Source organism: Lactuca sativa, chromosome 4, assembly GCF_002870075.4.
Source record: "Lactuca sativa cultivar Salinas chromosome 4, Lsat_Salinas_v11, whole genome shotgun sequence".
In the NCBI taxonomy this organism is placed as follows: domain Eukaryota; kingdom Viridiplantae; phylum Streptophyta; class Magnoliopsida; order Asterales; family Asteraceae; genus Lactuca; species Lactuca sativa.
Window position 1 is genome coordinate 43,481,667 of NC_056626.2, and position 19,513 is coordinate 43,501,179.

The 19,513-nt window shown below is 35.0% G+C and overlaps 1 protein-coding gene across 1 annotated transcript; it reads left to right on the forward strand.

The window, feature by feature from the left end:
• The first annotated feature begins 10,454 nt into the window (after positions 1-10,454).
• Positions 10,455-14,047, forward strand: LOC111914657 (phytosulfokine receptor 1). The gene has a single exon (XM_023910358.3). The coding sequence runs from the start codon at positions 10,886-10,888 to the stop codon at positions 13,934-13,936; it is 3,051 nt and encodes a 1,016-aa protein (XP_023766126.1). The 5' UTR covers positions 10,455-10,885; the 3' UTR covers positions 13,937-14,047.
• Positions 14,048-19,513: the final 5,466 nt, after the last annotated feature.

Consider the following 19,513-nt stretch of genomic DNA (forward strand, 5'->3'; position numbering starts at 1 on the left):
CCCGAAGATCCCGAAAAAAATAGTTTGCGAGCCGAAGCTCTGTCCGCGTGAAGCCCGGTTTTGGAGGAAACATCCCGTTTTTTGTCGGAAAAGATTATTTCAAGAGACGAGGCGCTGTCCGATCATCTTCTAATCAAGTGAGTGTATAGTCCCTTTCATAAACACGATTTTAATACAAGTATTGTTTGAATGTATTAAGTATATGTTTTGGGTGAATGTATAGTTACTTTCTTCTAACATATAAGTATGAAGTATTTGCTATGAAATACGTTCTATTTGTTTATATATTGTTGTTTATTTGAGATGTTGGTGGAATTGATGAACTATATAGGTTTTAATGAGTTAAACTGTATATGTATTTTGTAACTATAAATATGTTGGGTAGGACATGGGTAGATGAGATCCGTGAGTATGGATCAGATCAAGAGGTTAGTTTTAGATCCGTGAGTAGGGATCAGATCAAGAGGCTAGTTTTAGATCCGTGAGTATGGATTAGACCAAGAGGTTAGTTTTAGATCCTGGAGTATGGATCAGGTAAAGAGATAAAACTTGTTATTAGTCTGGGAGTATGGATTAAGACTAAGTTAATCATCCCTAGTCCGGGAGTATGGAGTGGGCACAGTTATTGATTCGGGAGTATGGATCAGATTAGGATTAAGGTATAGTTAATTGTCCCTATTCCGGGAGTATGGGTTGGTTACAATTATTGATCCGGGAGTATAGATCAGATCAGGAGGTTAGTTTTAGATCCGTGAGTAAGGATCATGTAGTTTTAGATCCGTGAGTATGGATCAGGGGAAAAGGTTAGTTTTAGATCCGTGAGTATGGATCAGGTGAAAGGTTAGTTTTAGATCTGTGAGTATGGATCGGGTGTAGACCTGACAATGGGGCGGGTTTGGAGCGAATCGACATTGATCCAAACCCTTTTAACAAATTTCAAAATCCGATCCAAACCCGCTTCGTAACCCGCAGGGTTTTGAATAATCAAACTCATACCCTTATCCACCGAATCAGCAGATATCCAAACCCGCCCCGTAATCCGTAGGTTTTCTGAATAATCAAACACATTTTACTTAAATCATAAAATCACATTTATTAAATAAAACTAAGTTTTGATATAGAAAACACATTATCTACTCAAGGACTTTCTATTGGAATTAAAATCATTATTTTAGTTACTTCTGATTGGTTTTTGATCGTCGATTGCATTGATAGAGAATAGCAATTACAAACTTTCTTCAGGTTGATAAATAACCTTATTGATTTATAAATGAAATTGATGATTACATGATGAAATATAAATGAAATGAAATCATGACTCTTGGGAGAAGACTAGAAGTCTAGAAGTTGAGTCATCGAGTCCAATGTAAAAACAATTTAGTCTTTGGCCTTTTCTCTTTGGACTTCTGATTGGAATTTAATGTAAACTTTAGGCAATATAAAATATAAATTTATATTTCTAAAATTTATATGAGGTGGGTTATAAACGGAGCGGATCGGTGATGATCCATACCCGACCCTTTTAATAAAAGGGTTAGCGGGTACGGGTCGTTAACGGGTAAACAGATCAAAAACTATGCTCCAAACCCGTATAATTGTTAAGGGTTTGGATCGGATCAAGGTCAAAACCCGCTCCATTGCCAGGCCTAATCGGGTGAAGAGGATAGTTTTAGATCCGTGAGTAGGGATCAGTTAAAGAGGAAAATTTTAGATACGAGAGTTTAGACCATGTCGTTGTGAGGATCGATGGGGTGAGATAAGAGTTGCCTTTATATGGTGAAATTGTACAAATTTGAATGTTCTATTTATATAAATATATGATATAACATTGTGGGATGAAAACCCTATATGCTCACCAGACTCCCAAGCCTGACACTCTCAGTTTTCTTTGTATTACAGGTTATGGAACGAGAGCATAAGTTGGCTGACATAACGAGAGATTTTGGATTATAGGCCAGTAGTTATGAATAACTGTTGTAAGGTATATTTTGTTTTGTTTATGCTTTTGGTCTGTATTGAACATGACATCCCGAGATTTTGTTATATAATGAAAATACATTTCTTTAAAGAAATGCTTTGATAAATTCTTATCATATTTTTTTTGGGAACAAATTTCACAACCGTTTTCTATAAAAGATTACTCTGATTTTAAAAACAAATCATAAACAAATCGGTCTTTTCTGGCCATGAAATTGGGGATGTCACAGGCGGCTGGGATATAACAGCCCCCTTTCAAGGGTACTCCACCCCATGCGTGGGAAAGAAGCCAAATCGGCCTTGCATATCCGCAAGCTCACTTGGAGAGGGCACAATCCCAATACTCGGAGCGGTCATTGTACACCAATGAGCAAAACCAAGATGGAGAGAGAAAGGAAAAGCAAGAAGAAGGAAGAAATGGAAGAAGTAAAGGAAACCGATAAGGATAAGGAAGGTTTTAAATGCAGGAGGAAAATTTGAATGGTTACAATGATGAAACCGTCTACGCAGACGACTCCATCATGTCAGCAGGAATCAGACGCCCTCCCCACCAAACACATGTCCAAGTCTAAGCTAGAACAACTCAACTAACTCAAGACACTGACGTTTACTAGCCTAGGGGATTTGTTAATGTATCCCACTAGGAATACGTCAAAGATAACGAGTCTATTACCTAAGGAAGACCTAGTCAAAGGTCGCTACTCGACAGGTGATAGGCCCGGGCCCTCGCCTCCACGGCGTCATATTTATATCTCGATCCCCTAGCACCAAGGCTAGGCCAACAATGAGAAGCTATGGTCTACAGCAAGACAAAAATAGTACCAGACGACTCCCAGAGCGACAGGTGTAACGCTCAGCATGCTGCCCTCTGGTAGGTCTGCACCAACAACGAGCAACCGCTAGTGGGGCACGATCCACCAATAGGACTCCTCCACGTCCTGTTGGCTCAGAAAGGACAAAATGTATTGTTGGAGGTCTGTCCCAGTGACAACATGTATAAAAAGAATCCTTCTCTTCCAAGAAAAGGGATCAACTCTTTCTCCATCTTAAGCTAAAACCTAATTCCCTCATTTAGACACCGAGTAGACCGTCGGAGCTTCGTTCCGGGAAACCCTCCTGGACGATGACTGACGTCTATTCTTTCTTTGTTGTGATTCTCAGGCTTAACCTAAACAAGACATCCAGTGACGGCGTTATGTCGAGACGACATATCACAACACATAACAAGGTAACAAACTTTCAAGATCTAAACGTTATGCACTAAAGTGACCAAAATCTCATAACACCCAAAACTAGCTAGATCTAACAAATTCATCATCAAGATTCAAGCTATATTCCTCCAGAAGAAAGATCAAGGTGAACAAGGTTTGGATCTACAAGCTCCGATGCAACCAACACTTCTCCAATGAGCTCCTTCTTCTAGAAGATGTACCAATAACACTCCAAAGCACTCAAAAACTCAAGGGTCTCACAAATAGGGCTAGGGTTTCGAAATTAGGGTTAGAGAGGACGGACCTGAAGGTAATAAGGGTTTGAAATGAGTTAAAGTCTTTAAATAGGGTCCATGAACCAAATATTAGGGTTTGCATCAGGCTTGTGTACGCCCAACATACCAGGTTGAACTTTTGTGATCAGCCTGGCCTAGTACGCCCAACATACACCCGGTACGCCCAACGTACTCGACTTAACCCAAAACCTTCCTAACTTCTAACGCTTATAACTTTTTCGTTCCAACTCCGTTTTCGACGATCTTTATATCCACGGAAAGGTATTGAAGAGCCCTATAATATTATGTAGATAACTTGGACTAAAAACGTCTCAAAAAAAAATCCATATTTAATGCAAGAACCCGACCTATGACTTTTCCCTTTCAACCCTTTGGCCTAATACACAGTTCAAAGATTTAGATCTCACAACCATCATTGCCTCCATCCAAAAGGTCTAAACATGACCTCCTTAAGGCCTAAATCCTTTTACACAAACTGACTTCCAGCCCACGACTCAGAAAATAAGAAATGACAGGAACAAGATGTTACATTATTAGAACTATGTGTAGGTTGATTAGAGTGTGACTACTTCATAATCCACATCCGGAAGAGACTTCCAATGTCTTCAGATTAGGTGAGTTATACTAACTCCCATATTATATGGGCTTTATTTATTTATGTGTGTTATTGTCCATGAATACCCCTACCACAACATAGTGTACAATAAATAGAATGTAACTTGTTCCCAAGCAGGGAACAATTTATACTCTTATCTCGTATTCCCAGGTTGAGGAGTAAGGGAGTGATTCTCGGATCGGGGAACAGAGATGGTTGTTACCAACAATATGTGTTAGGAACTAGTGTGTCCAATTATTGTTGTGTGTTCTATGTGTTAAGTGTTAAGTGTAAGTAAATGATCAATATAATGAGTGAGTCATGTGTATGCTTACTAAGCTTTATGATTATCCATTGTTTATTAATATTTTCAGGAACATAGAGATTTGGCTTGACTGCATCGTGCTAGACAATATTTTCTAAAACTATTATGACTATTAAAACTTCTGCTTTAATGTTTTGTATGATGTTTGGAAATGGTTTAACGTTATGATTATTTAAGAAAATTACTTCATCTTTTCATTTCATATTTAATTATAATAAGATTTTTCTTGGGTTTTTTTTAGAAAACATTTAATTTATTATTGTTTTTTTTTTATAAAAATGGACATTACATTTTGACTATTTTTGCAAAGTGATTAGGAAATGAGTGATGATCTGTATACAACACTTTTTAGTCATACACAACAATTTATGTTTTATACATTACTATAGTACAACTATCTAATGCATAAATTGTTGTGTATAGGAAAAATGACTATATTTTTCTTAATTTTTATTGGTCTTTGCAATATGTGATTTGGTGTGGTCACAATAGAAGCAAAAGAAAATTAAAAATTAAAGAAATGAGATGATGTGTATTTGTGAAGGAAAAAGAAAGAAAGTTTTCTTAGATAAATAGGTTCTGAATATCAACACGATTTGTCAAATTTTGTGGACCATGTTAAAAGCACTTTTTGAATTCTATAATTCGACCCAATTGCTCAGGGTTACAACTTACACGAATTTGGAATTTGTATAATCCAAGAAAAACCTAAATTTTAGAAAAAATTCAAGACCAAAACATAGAAATATCTTGCTTTCGTACGTTTTGTTTTCTTCAAGACAATATTTTGGTAGAGTTACGCTATGGTACACATAAGATGATATGTAACAACACAATTTTAGCTATATAAAGACATATGGCGGTTTACGTTCTGGTGAGAAAATAAACAAGTGGACACATTGTCTTACATGGATTCTATTTCGAGACGGGGCCCTGCCCTGCACCCCGTAAGGGCAGCCCTCATTGACTCCACCAGAGGATCTACCATTGGACCTAGGCGATGCCTCTTCAAACCCAATTAGGGATGCTTTCCCTGAATCCCATGTTCAAAAGTTCACATTAGCTTATCCGATTGTTCATTTTGCACCTCCAATATCGGGTTATAACCAAAGCCAAACTTAACATGTCTAGATCTAATCCTGGCTATACTAAAAAGATTGATGCCATTAAAATCACTAACATGTGTGAGAGTGGTGCAGTCTAAAAATAAAAATTAGATGGTTGACATATGGGGCAACGTAAAAGAAATATGAAATAGATTGAAAGAGCAGGAAAAACCAATTAAGAAACGAAAAAAAAAGAAAAGGAGACACGACAGGAAAAAAATGAACACAAACTTGTTAGAATATAGAGAGAAGAGAAAATATAGAGAGAAGAGAAGATAAGAAAAAGGCAAATGTCATATTAAAGATTCTACTTTGTATCTCTATATATTTCCACTTGGTATCTTTATATAGACAAAACTGCAAATTTAGTCCCTGTGGTTTTCAAAAACCTTTGGATGGGGTCCAAAAAGTTTCCAACTTGCATGGAAGATCCAAAATCAAAGTTTATCTGAGTTTTTAGTCCCTGATACACTTGAAAAGACGATTCTACCCTTTTCATTTTATTTTTCTTTTTTCTTTATTTATTTTGGTATTTAAAAAATTAAAAAAAGCTTAAATCTCTCTCCCTCTCTCTCTCCGCCCCCTCTGGTTTGCATCTTACCATATAAATACTACCCCTCCTCTTTCTTCTTCATTCACAGCCAAGAAAATTCATCGGAGGTGGAGCGGTTTTTCCGACCACCAAGACAACAACAACCCAAACACCCCCTCATTTGTATCTCCTGACTTACTCTGACCCCCTGTCATCTTCCCATATACGCCTCTCGTCATTCCCGTCAAGCAGAAACCCGGACACAACAGCAGGAGGCTATCGGAGCAACCTCTGCCACCCACGGCCGCCACTGCTTGTGGTTGTCATTACCCTCCTACCACCATAGTTTTTAACCACCACCAAACTCTCCCCTCCTCCCTCTTCTTCCCCATCGTGTGTTTCCAGATGCAAAGGAACCAGGCAGCAGAGCTACTATCGCTAGCCACCTGTCACCGACCACCATCTCGTTGTTGCCACTGCTATGAACCATCGCCGCCTTCGAATGTTGCTTCCGTCGACCATCTATGTCCAGCCACCACTCTAATTTGAAGGTGATTGCCTTCCCCCTCTTATTTGCTTCGTCCGATTGAGACACGAGACTCACTGTGATGAAATTGTTTCCAATCGATGTGGGTGCTTTGCGATAGAATGTGTGTGTCTGTGTGTTTGGGTTTTAATTTCTTTCTATTGCTTGATTTTGGCTTTTGTTCATCAATTTGGGGATATCAAAGATGAAGTCCATGAGATTTTTGAGAAGACGAAGATATATAGAGAGAGAGAGAGAGAGAAAGAACAGTGGGTCGGGTGGGGGATACTTTTTTTTTCTTTTTACTTTGTTTTTTAATTAAAACAACATTAGAATAATCATAAAAAATACAAAAAAGAAAATAAAAGGGCATAATCGTCTTTTTAAGTTTTTTTGGACCAAAAACTCAGAAAAACTTTGATTTTGGACCTTCCATACAAGTTGGAAACTTTTTAGACCCCATCAAAAGGTTTTTGAAAACCACAAGGACCAAATTTGCAGTTTTGTCCTCTATATATTTCCACATGAGAGTTGTAAATTATGAGAATTCATAAAAGGGAAATATGATAATTTTTCTACCAAATGTCATTTTAGCTCTTTATTCATAAAAGATAAAAGGTAAATAAAGATTAGTCATTTAAAATTTAAAACTTTAAAATACAACTAATGAATAGTCGGTGGGTATTAATTGCAAAATATCACATGTTTTGTAAGGATTGTAATCAAGCGTTATATCAATGAATTTAACTTAAATTTTAGTTGATATTTATAAATTTAATAGTTGCATTTAACTTTAGTCAATTTGTCTTATAAATTGATTCAACTCGATTACAATGGATTGATAAAACTAGCGTGTACGTTTTAAATATATAGTTACGTTATATATTCAATGTTTAGTACAAATGTTTTTAGATTCAAAGAAAAAACTTGCAAAAAGTTAACGACATTTTAACTTTTATTTCATACAAAAAAGTCCAAAAAATATTTTCAATAGTTTTTGAAAACTTTTAACTTTTTAACTTTTAGTTTTTAAGTAACAAAATAAATATCCATTAACTAATAATTGAATGATGGAGGTTCAAGTCTCATCGAACGAACATTCGAGACAAAAGATGTAAACTTATAAGTAGAATATTTGATATTTTTATGTTTAGTGGGTCTTAAAATATGTTTTAACTAAATTTATACATTTAAAAGTTAACTATTATTTTTGTCAAACATTCAAATAAAAACTACAACTTTTAGCTACCAACTAATTTTTACCAAATATGTCCGTAATTATGTTTATATTTGATAAACAAAACATTTATTTAATTACCATATGATGGTTTAGAAATTTAGACTTTAAATGTTGATTTAGAAGGAAATATATACATATATTACCCTAAACTAGGTGTGAAACCCATGCATTACATGAGTTGATTTAAAAAAAAGATTAAAAATTAAAATGTAAACATAAAATATCTACCCTAATAAATAAGAATGATTTTGCCACATGTCCTTCTCTCATTCAATTTGCCACATATCATTTTGTCATAATTTAGAGATATATTTATTTTCCACTTGTCATTTATTTCATTTTCCATTTCTAATATATTATTAATTTGTTTCCATAAATTAAACCTACCATAATGATATTAATTTCAAATTTTAAATTTTAAATTTTAATTTCAATTTTAAATAAATTTACAGTTAAAACCTTTGTGTTTAACATTTTGTTATAATTAACCTGTTTAGTATATGGGTCTGATAACTAAACAATAATTTTAACTTATTTATTTTTTGCATGTTTTTTTTCTCATAATTTTTATTTATTTTAAATTTGAAATTCAAATAAACTTCTCATTGAATCATTTCTATTTAACATTTTGTTTTAATCAACTCGTATAATATACGGGTTTCACAACTAGTTTTTAATATATAACTTTAAATTAAGAAAGATACATATTTATTGCAATTTAATATATATATATATATATATATATATATATATATATATATATATATATATATAGGGTTAGGTTATTTTGTTTTCACTATCTATTGTATCCATGTGTGACTGATTCTGGACCAATCATTTTAGTTATTTTAAGAAAGTAATTAATGCATATTACATGTTGAAGATATAATGAATATTCATTACATCTTCAGCATTTAATATGCATTCATTACTTTCTTAAAATAACTAAAATGATTGGTCAAGAATCAGTCATACATGCACACAATAGATAGTGAAAACATTTGAACCTAACTCTCTCTCTCTCTCTCTCTCTCTATATATATATATATATATATATATATATATATATATATATATATATATATATATATCATATTTAATACTTTACATATAAGTATATGACTTTAATTTTAAAAATTGAAACAAACTAAAAATTGACAGGTGGATAATATTTATTTCTAAAATACCATAAAATGACAAATATCAAAACTAATGAGAAATTGAGATGTGATAAAAAAAAAACTTCATTTATTAAGTAGGATATTCTCTTGTTATGATAGACTTTCTTACTAAAATATGTTTATTTTTGGGATATATACAGTAAAGTCCCAATATTTTCATCGATTTGACAAGAAAGTTCTAAACTTTATTTTTTTGACAGTAAAGTCCAAATTACCGGTAGTTTTTGACACTTTTACCCTTTTTCCCCGGTTAGCCGGTAATTAGGACTTTTTTGTCAACAAAATAAAGTTTAGGACTTTCTTGTCAAATCGTCAATTAGGACTTTACTGTCAAAAAAATAAACTTTAGGACTTTTTTGTCAAATCGTTCAAAATATTGGGACTTTAGTGAATATATAATTTTTTTGTTAGAAATTTAAGGGTATGATACTCTTTAAGCATAAGAGTTATTGAAAGATTCTCTAATCAACTAGATCCTATTGAAATCCTTTACGTTTGTTTCTTGTTAAATCGTTTTTTTAATCTCAACAAACCGACATTGAAAAAAATTGAGATAATCAAGAAAGAAAGAACCAGGGCTGTGTTGGCTTTTTGCAGTCTCAAAAATGGAAAAATAAGAAACCGAAAAAAACGAAATTGCCCTTCTTTCCCTTCTCCACATTCACACCTTTTTGACTAGGCATGTGTTGTTTGTGTTTGTATAAAGCTAGGGCAATTTCGTTTTTTTAGGTTTCTAATTTCTCCATTTTTGAGACTGCAAAAAGCCAACACAACCCTGGTTCTTTCTTTTTTTCTTGATTATCTCAATTTTTTTCAATGTCGGTTTGTTGAGATTAAAAAAACGATTTAACAAGAAGCAAACATAAAGGATTTCAATAAGATCTAGCTGATTAGAGAATGTTTCAATAACTCTTATGCTTAAAGAGTATCATACCATTAAATTTCTAACAAAAAAAATTATATATTCACTAAAGTCCCAATATTTTGAACGATTTGACAAAAAAGTTATAAAGTTTATTTTTTTGACAGTAAAGTACTAATTGACGATTTTTAAAAGAAAGTTCTAAACTTTATTTTGTTGACAAAAAAGTCCTAATTACCGGCTAACCGGTGAAAAAGGGTAAAAGTGTCAAAAATTGCCGGTAATTTGGACTTTACTGTCAAAAAAATAAAGTTTAGGACTTTCTTGTCAAATCGATGAAAATATTGGGACTTTATTGTATATATCTCTTTATTTTTTCAAACAAAATCTAGAATTTTATCAGAATATAATCTAAAATATATTATTATGTTTAGAAATCACAATAGTAAACGAAATAGCGTCAATAGTCAACAAAAATTAAGTTAAAATAAACAATTTAAATATTAAGGAAATAATATTATACCATATAATAATCATATATATAATAATAATATTTCACCTTTTTCTCCAGAAATAACAGGATCTGCCGGGTCTACATGGCTCCCTTTTAAATTAATTATCTGCGTTTACACTATCACCACCAGTGCACCACCACCAACGGCTTCTTAATCCTTTCTCCACCCCCTCTCTTTCTCTCTCTAAAATCTTTGACTGCTTTCTCTCTCTAGAATCAAAATAAAACCCTAAAATCTACAAGTAAAAGAAAAACCCACCTCCTTTTATGGACCAAACACGTATTCAGTGTTCTTCAATAACCTTAACTTTATGATCTTCACTTTTGCTCCGACAACCTGTTCATCATTTTGGATTTTGCTGTCTTGACTGGTACGTGCTTCAACGTTTAGTCAAAAAGCAATTGATCTGAGAGAACCCCTGTCAAGAAATTTCGATTTACCTTACCAAATGAGGTTTCTAATTGAATCCTGAAGCCTTACCAAATTTCAAACCTTGTTTACCTTTTTTGCTCCGATTTTATGTTTACTGGGATGGTTGTTTTGTGGAAGATATGGGTACTTGTGATTCTTCTTGGGGTTTCTCGGGTTCTTGTGATTTCACAGAACCTAACATGCAATTCCAATGATTTAAAAGCTTTAGAGGGTTTCAGGAATGGAGTGGAATCCGCCATTGATGGATGGTGGCCTACGAATTCATCATCATCATCCTTCAATTGCTGTAATTGGGTAGGAATTAAGTGTGATTCCGATTCTGGTAGGATTGTTAGATTAGAACTCCCGAAGAAAAGATTAACAGGTGTTTTTTCTGATCTAATTTCCAATTTAGATCAGCTTAGAACGCTAAATCTTTCTGGTAATTTCCTCAGCGGCCCTCTTCCAATTTCCCTCTTTCATTTTACCCATCTGGAAGTTCTTGATTTGAGCAGTAATGATTTTAATGGAGCTTTCCCTGATAGCATTAACCTGCCTGCACTTCAAGAACTAGACCTTTCTGGTAATGGCTTCCATGGTTCTATTCCGGCTGGTCTATTTGTTAATTCCACCGGAATTCGTGTGCTTAAATTAGCTGTGAATTCGTTAAATGGAAGCATCCCACCCGAACTCGGGGACTGTAAATTCCTTGAACATATATGTGTCGCTTCCAATCTTCTTTCCGGCGCCATTCCGGAGTTCTTATTCCATCTACCTCGATTGGGAGCATTGGATCTTCAAGATAACTCCTTCACTTCCATCACCGGAATTGGTAATTCCTCTAGCCATGTTACCCGTTTGGATGTTTCATCAAATCAGCTTTCCGGGAATCTACCGGATTTCTTCCATAATTTTCCGAACTTGACTCATTTCTCAGCTCAATCGAATCGTTTCTCCGGTGGCATACCTTCTTCACTCTCAAATTCACCGGCCATTTCTTTTCTTAATTTAAGAAACAATTCCTTCAATGGTCCGATTGAATTGAACTGTTCCATGATGACGAACCTCTCCTCACTTGATCTTGGCACCAACAACTTTTCCGGTTCCATTCCTGACGACCTTTCATCTTGCCGGAATTTAAGAGCTATAAATCTCGCTAGAAACAGATTCCATGGTGAAATCCCTGAAACTTTCAAAAATTTCCGATCACTATCTTACCTTTCCCTCTCGAATTGCAGTTTCAGTAACCTCTCAACCACTCTTAAAATCCTTCAACACTGTCCAAACCTAACCGTTTTGGTTCTAACCATGAACTTTCGTGGTGAACAGTTGCCGGCCGATGATGATAAATTAAGTTTCAGAGCACTCAAAGCTCTCGTAATTGCAAACTGTGGACTTTCCGGCAGCATACCCACGTGGCTAAAAGATTCAACACAATTGCAGTTGTTAGATTTATCGTGGAATAATTTGGTAGGTTCGATTCCATCTTATTTAGGTGACTTCCAGTATCTTTTTTACTTGGATCTATCCAACAACTCGTTATCGGGGGTGATACCAAAGAACCTCACGCAATTACCTTGCCTCAGTTTCCGGGAAATCTCACTGGAAGAGGGTTCACCGGATTTCCCGTTTTTCCGGCGACCCAACATCAGTAACAGAGCAGTCGCGTTGCAGTATAATCAGATTATGAGCTTCCCGCCTCTTCTTGATCTCAGTAATAACCACCTCAACGGGTCAATCTGGCCGGAATTTGGGAACTTGAAAAGGCTAATTGTTTTGGACCTGAAACACAACAATATCTCCGGTGGAATTCCTAGCTCTTTGTCAGGGATGACGAGTATTGAAATTCTTGATCTGTCGTATAACAATTTGACAGGATGGATCCCTCCTTCGTTGGTGAATTTAACCTTTTTGTCCAAATTTAGTGTCGCTTACAATGATTTAACTGGGTTGATCCCAAAGGGAGGCCAGTTCACAACGTTTACAAATTCAAGCTTCGAAGGAAACAAGTTATGCGATTACACTTGCCAGAATTCAAACGAACTCTTTCCACAATCCCAAAACAGGAAATCCAGGAAAAGCAAAGGCGCAATTGCAGGTATGGCAATCGGAATCGGAATCGGAACATTATTCATTCTTCTACTCATGTTCTTGATCGTTCTTCGCGCAACAACCAGACAAGAAGTCGATCCAGAAAAAGAAGATGAAACGGATAGCAACAAAGAAGAACACGAATCAAGACTAGTCGTTCTTTTCCAGAAATCAAACGAAAACAACAAAGATCTTTCCCTCAACGATCTTTTGAAATCAACCAACAGTTTCGATCAAGCAAACATAATCGGATGCGGAGGATTCGGTCTCGTCTTCAAAGCCACCCTCCCAGACGGCCGGAAAGTCGCCATTAAACGGTTGTCCGGCGACACTGGTCAAGTCGATCGTGAATTCCAAGCGGAAGTGGAAACCCTCTCGCGGGCCCAGCACCCAAATCTTGTCCTCCTTCAAGGGTATTGCCAACACAAAAACGACAAATTCTTGATCTACTCATTCATGGAAAACGGAAGTCTCGATTACTGGCTACACGAAAAACCAGACGGCCGATCAAAAGTAAACTGGGACACCCGGTTACGAATCGCACAAGGCGCAATTAAAGGACTCGCGTATCTACACCAATCTTGCGACCCCCATATCCTTCATCGAGACATCAAATCAAGCAATATACTTCTAGATGAGAATTTCGAAGCCCATTTAGCTGATTTTGGGCTTGCGAGACTGATATTACCATATGATACTCATGTGACGACTGATTTGGTTGGGACTTTGGGCTACATTCCTCCTGAATATGGTCAGGCGTCGGTGGCATCTTACAAAGGAGATGTATATAGTTTTGGGGTTGTTCTTTTGGAGCTTTTGACTGGGAAAAGACCGATGGATATGTGTAAACCGAAGGGGAGTAGAGATTTGATTTCGTTTGTGATGCAGATGAAGAGAGAGAAACGAGAGAATGAAGTGTTTGATTCGTTTGTTTTTGATAAAGATAATGCCAAGGGGATGTTGTGGGTTCTTGAGATTGCTTGTGTTTGTTTGAATGAGAATCCCAAGTTGAGGCCTTCGACTCAGGAGTTAGTTTGTTGGCTTCATCATGGTTGTCTTGGCACTTAGGTTTGTTTGTTTCTTTGTTCGTTTATTTTTTCGATTTGTTTCTTTTGTAATTTTGATTTTGGTGTATATATAATAAGTATATATATAAGCAGGAAAATGGGTTTTAGAAAACGTGCAAGTAGGGATGAGTATAAGCGGACACCCAGCCAAATCCCTTGAAACCGGAACCAGAGCCGTCTACACCGGTTCTTCAATTTTTAGAATCGGAACCGAAACCGGCGGGAACTGGTTCTGATACTGGGTACCCGGTTTCTTAATATCTTAAAATATTTTTCACTATAAAAAAATAGATACAGTAGTATACAACATATATTAAGTCAAAAATTAAAAAATCTAGTTAGACGATGTGAATTTAAAACAGAGGTCGTCAAAAAGTGCTCTCCTATACCTATAGTTCAAACTTAATAACTCAAAGATTTAATAGTAACTTATAATGGCAAAATTGTTGCATGATTGTCAATTCGTGGGGGGTTCTTAATTAGAAGAAGGAAGCTGCACAAAACACCTAATTTACTAAAAACATGGTGGATTTAAAACTTTATAGGCAACCTTTCATTTTAATATTTTGTAATCCTACCCATTTGGGATGACCATCAAATTTTCCTTTTCCTTGTTTAACTTAATATCCCACATCATAAAACACGCTTCACTGGAAATAGAGATACGAAGCAATAGCTAACTTTTGATGCCTGAATACACATGCTTATAGAGATACTGGATTAGCTACGACACCGGATGCATTTCCCCAAGGGTGCCCTAAAGTTCCTCCACCGAATTGTAGTACAGAATCATCTCTGAATATCTAAGTCAGAGCAGGCATATGACAAACGTGAATATAGGCAGAACACGTGGTAGAGAGACCCAATCTTGGATGAAATAAATATCATGATTTCTATCTTTTTCAATTAAAACATCACGCAGTAAATCAACAAATGGGATGTTTGATATAGCTATTAATTGGGTCCAATAGAAGACCCGGTCTAAAAAAACAAATCAACATGTTTGATATAGATTTTACGATCAAGGATTCGGTCCAAAATGTGGACTCAGTCTAAGCTTTAGAGCTGATTTGGTCCCATCTTTCCACTGCTGGACCGTCACAACAAATGAGAAATAAGTTTTCTTTGCAATTTTGCCCTGTCAATTTCTAAAATGCCTACACAGAAGAAAGCCATCGTCGATCGTTGACCTGCCAATCAACAAAAGCCATCAACGTCTTGCTATCCTTCCGACCTGTTGATCGACGACCGCCATCTTCCTCCGACCACTCAACCGGAGAGAACTATTCCAGGCGTGTGGAACAATATGGCGGAGGTGTTGAAGGATCTAACTAAGGTTGGAATAAGCTTTCATGACATTCTAAAGAAACAAGTGAAGAACGGTAACGACACCCTCTTCTGGATGGATGGGCGGTGTGATGGTGAGCCACTTAAAGATAAATTTTCATAACTCTATCAGCTTGAAAGACGTAAGACTTGCAGGGTTAACCCAAGATTACAAGCGGAGGCCTAAACTTGGGAATGGAGAACACCCCTTCCATCTATTGAACAAATTCGTAGCCTTTTGTAACAAAGTATAAACTCAAAGGACAAACACAAGAACACAAAACTTTCCCAACATCAACATTTCATTTATTATGAAACAATTGGTTTTCATCATACAAAATACAAAATAAAACCTCACTACAATTACACTCTGACACTCAGATGTAAACAAGAAATCAAAATACACGCAAATGTGTGTTTACAGAAACCCTAGAATTGAAACTCTCTCACAGAAAAGAAGAGAACAAAACGAGAGTATATAGTAGAAAAATATCTTGTGCAGTGCTACAAATGAACTCAGATTACACTTTAAATACTTGGAGCAGCTTATAACCCACAGACTACCCATGGATCTGGATCGAACTTACAATCCGCGTACACACACACCTGCATAGACAAATATACATAAACATCCCCTACACTATTTATAAATTAACACAATATACACATCATATTCAAATGATAAGTTTGCTAAATGTTATAATAATTTCAACACCCCCTCTCAAACTTATCATTTGACACAATATTATTTTACTTACCTGCAAACATATTTTTAAGACCATGTCTTTTTGATAAAAAAAATCATGTTGAAAAGAAGTTAAAGACTTAGTTAATATATCTGCATTTTGATTAGATGAATCAATTTTAACAATTTTCAGAATTCCATTTTTCTATTTTTTCTCTAATGAAATGAACATCAATTCAAAATGCTTTGTTTTCTCAAGGAAAACAGGATTTAAGGCTAACTTTATAGCAGACTCATTATCACAAAACAACTTTACGGGAGTAAGTTTCTTATAACCAAGATCATTCATGATTTTTAAAATCCATAAAACCTCACATGCAACAGAACCTAAGGCACGATATTCAAACTTAGTTGAAGATCTGGATACAATGCTCTGTTTCTTACTTTTCCAAGACACAAGTGAATTACCAAAATATACAAGATAACCTGAAATAGATCTTCTTGTAGACAAACACTTAGCCTAATCAGCATCCACAAAACCAATAATATCAAAAGAACTTGATTTTGATTAAAAAATAGCTTTTCGAGGACAATCTTTTAAGAATCTTAATACTCTAGAAGCAACATTTAGATGAATTTTTTTAGGTTTATGCATAAACTGACTTAAAACCTGAACTGCATAACTTATGTCAGGCCTAGTTACTGAAAGATAAATTAGTTTACCAATAAGCTTTTGAAATTCTGTTATATTATTCACATATTCTGAATTATCATCATTATCCCTACTAAAAACAAAATTAACCTCCAAGGGCGTTTTAACAGGTTTAAACCCCAACATTCCAAATTCATGCAATAATTCCAAACAATATTTTCTCTGATTTAAACACACACCATCACTTGTAGGCAATACTTCAATTCCCAAAAAATATTTTAACAACCCTAATTCTTTTATTTTAAACTTAGACTTAAGGAACAGTTTAACATTTTCAATCTCTACACTGCAATTTCCAGTTAAGATAATATCATCTACATATACCAACAAAACTACAATAGTGTCATTTTTGAACCTCACAAACAAAGAATAGTCACTTATACTTTGAACAAAACCAAATTTAGACAAAGAAGCACATAACTTTTCATTCCATTTACGAGGAGCCTGTTTTAAACCATATAAAGACTTTACCAGTTTAAATACTCTGTTGTCATTTTTAGTATGATAACCTTCAGGTAAAACCATATACACATCCTCAATTAAATCACCATACAAAAAAGCATTATTCACATCAAGTTGATAAAGGGGCCAAGAATTATTAATAGCAACACATATAACAATTCTAACTGTAACGATTTTAGCAACATGATAAAAAGTCTCCTCATAATCTATGCCTTCTCTTTGATTATACCCTTTAGCAACAAGTCTAACTTTATATATCTCAACCTCACCATTTGATTTATATTTAATCTTATAAATCCAACGACAACTAATAAGCTTTCTACCTTTAGGTAGCTCAACTATATCCCAAGTATGATTTATGTATAATGCTTCCATTTCTTCATTCATAGCTTTGATCCAATTAGGATCAGTTGAAGCTTCAGAATAAGATTTAGGTTCAGAGGTTTTGTTAAGATTAGACACAAAACACCTACTTTCATTAGTTAAACAAGAATAATTCACAGACTTTTCAAGACCATATTTATGTGAACTTTCTACGACAAAATCATTAAATCTAGCTGGTAAACGCATATTTCTACCAGAACGGGTGACTCCTATCACATGATCACCAGAAGGATTATTAGGTTCTACACTACTATCCTCAGCCATAGTAGATGAGCCAGGAACATCCACCTCAACCTGAGGCACATGTGCCTCATCACTCTAGTTGTTGTCCTCACTGGATGAAGACTTAGCCATATTGTGGATTGCTCCAGCACCATCAGATCGTGGGGTTATTCCTAAATCACCTACATTAATGCTTTCTTGTAGAAAAATAGATACTAATGGCTCATCATAGGAAAATGGGTCACTTGGATTATCAAACAAACCGGATTTGTCTCCAAAAGATGATTTAAGCTTGAAAGGAAATACTGACTCATGAAATTTCACATCCTTGGGAACAAAAACAAGATTTGTGTTAAGACTCAAAAATATGTAGCCCTTTTGCTCAGATGAATATCCAAGTAAAACACATTTTTCTGCACGTTCAGAAAACTTATCTAAATTGTTTAGTTTTGTTGCAAAACAAAGACAACCAAAGGCTCGAAGCTTATTAAAATTAGGAACAGTTTTATACACAAGTTCATATGGAGATGCTCCATTTAAAACTGAAGTGGGTGTTCTATTAATCAAAAACATTGAAGTTAAAACAACATCACCCCAAAATTTTAAAGATAATCCAGACTGAAACATCAAGGACCTTGCAACATTCAAAATGTGTCTATGTTTTCTTTCAACAATCACATTTTGTTGGGGTGTGTAAACACATGAGGTCTGATGAATTACACCTTTATTAAAGAAAAAAGATTTCAAATTATGATTTAAAAACTCAGTGCCATTATCAGACCTCACCTTTTTTATTTTAACATCAAATTAATTGAGCAAAATATTAAAAAATGCAGCAACACAAAGCAAAGACTTCACTTTTAGATTTTAACAGATAAACCCAAGTTGCCCTAGTGAAATCATTCACTATAGTAAGAAAAAAACCTAAATCCCTCTGAAGTGATCACTTTATAAGGACCCCACACATCAAGGTGAATCAGTTCACCTAAACTAGATGACTTATGAAAACTAGAAGGAAATGAATTCCTTATTTGTTTAGCCTTGTGGCAAACTTCACAAGGTGGCAAAGACTTGATACCAAAGTTAAGCTTGGACTTTAAAGAATTTAAGGCTTGATCATATGGATGACCAAGTCTACAATTCCATGTCAACTTAGAAACATAACATACATCAGAATTCGAACTAAAAGAATTACCTGAGGGTACACTATCTACATAATAGAGACCTCCAGACCCACTACCATTCGCCACCATCTCCTTGGATTGTAAATCCTGAATTTTACAACTATGTTCATTAAACACAACCTTACACTTTCTATCTTTGCAAACTTTGTGAACTGATAGCAAATTAACATTGAACTCAGGAACAGCAAAAACATCAAAAAAAGTTCAGGAACTAGAAACATTAAGATTTCTAATTTTCTCAATTTTAGCACTAGTTCCATTAGGATGAATAACATGAAGATTAAGTTTAGACACATCCACAATATCATATAAAAGAGACTCAGAAGCTATCATATGTTGATTAGCTCCTGAATCTACAACCCATTTGTTACAATTAAAATTTGAACTGCAAGCATTGAATAAGTAAGTACCTGCCATATTAACACTGACAAATGTTTCCTCATTGCATTGCTTCTCACCAATCAAATTAAGAAATTTGACATATTGATCCTTAGTTAGTTGATGAAACTCAGACTGTCACGCCCCAAAATCGGAACGGCGGAAATGTTCGGGGGTGGAGGACGTCATGTCAAGTATCACGAGATATGTATATGGTAAGCAAGT

Excerpts from the sequence above, each read along its gene's own strand:
- LOC111914657 (XM_023910358.3), top strand. The coding sequence starts at position 10,886 with ATGTTTACTGGGATGGTTGTTTTGTGGAAGATATGGGTACTTGTGATT.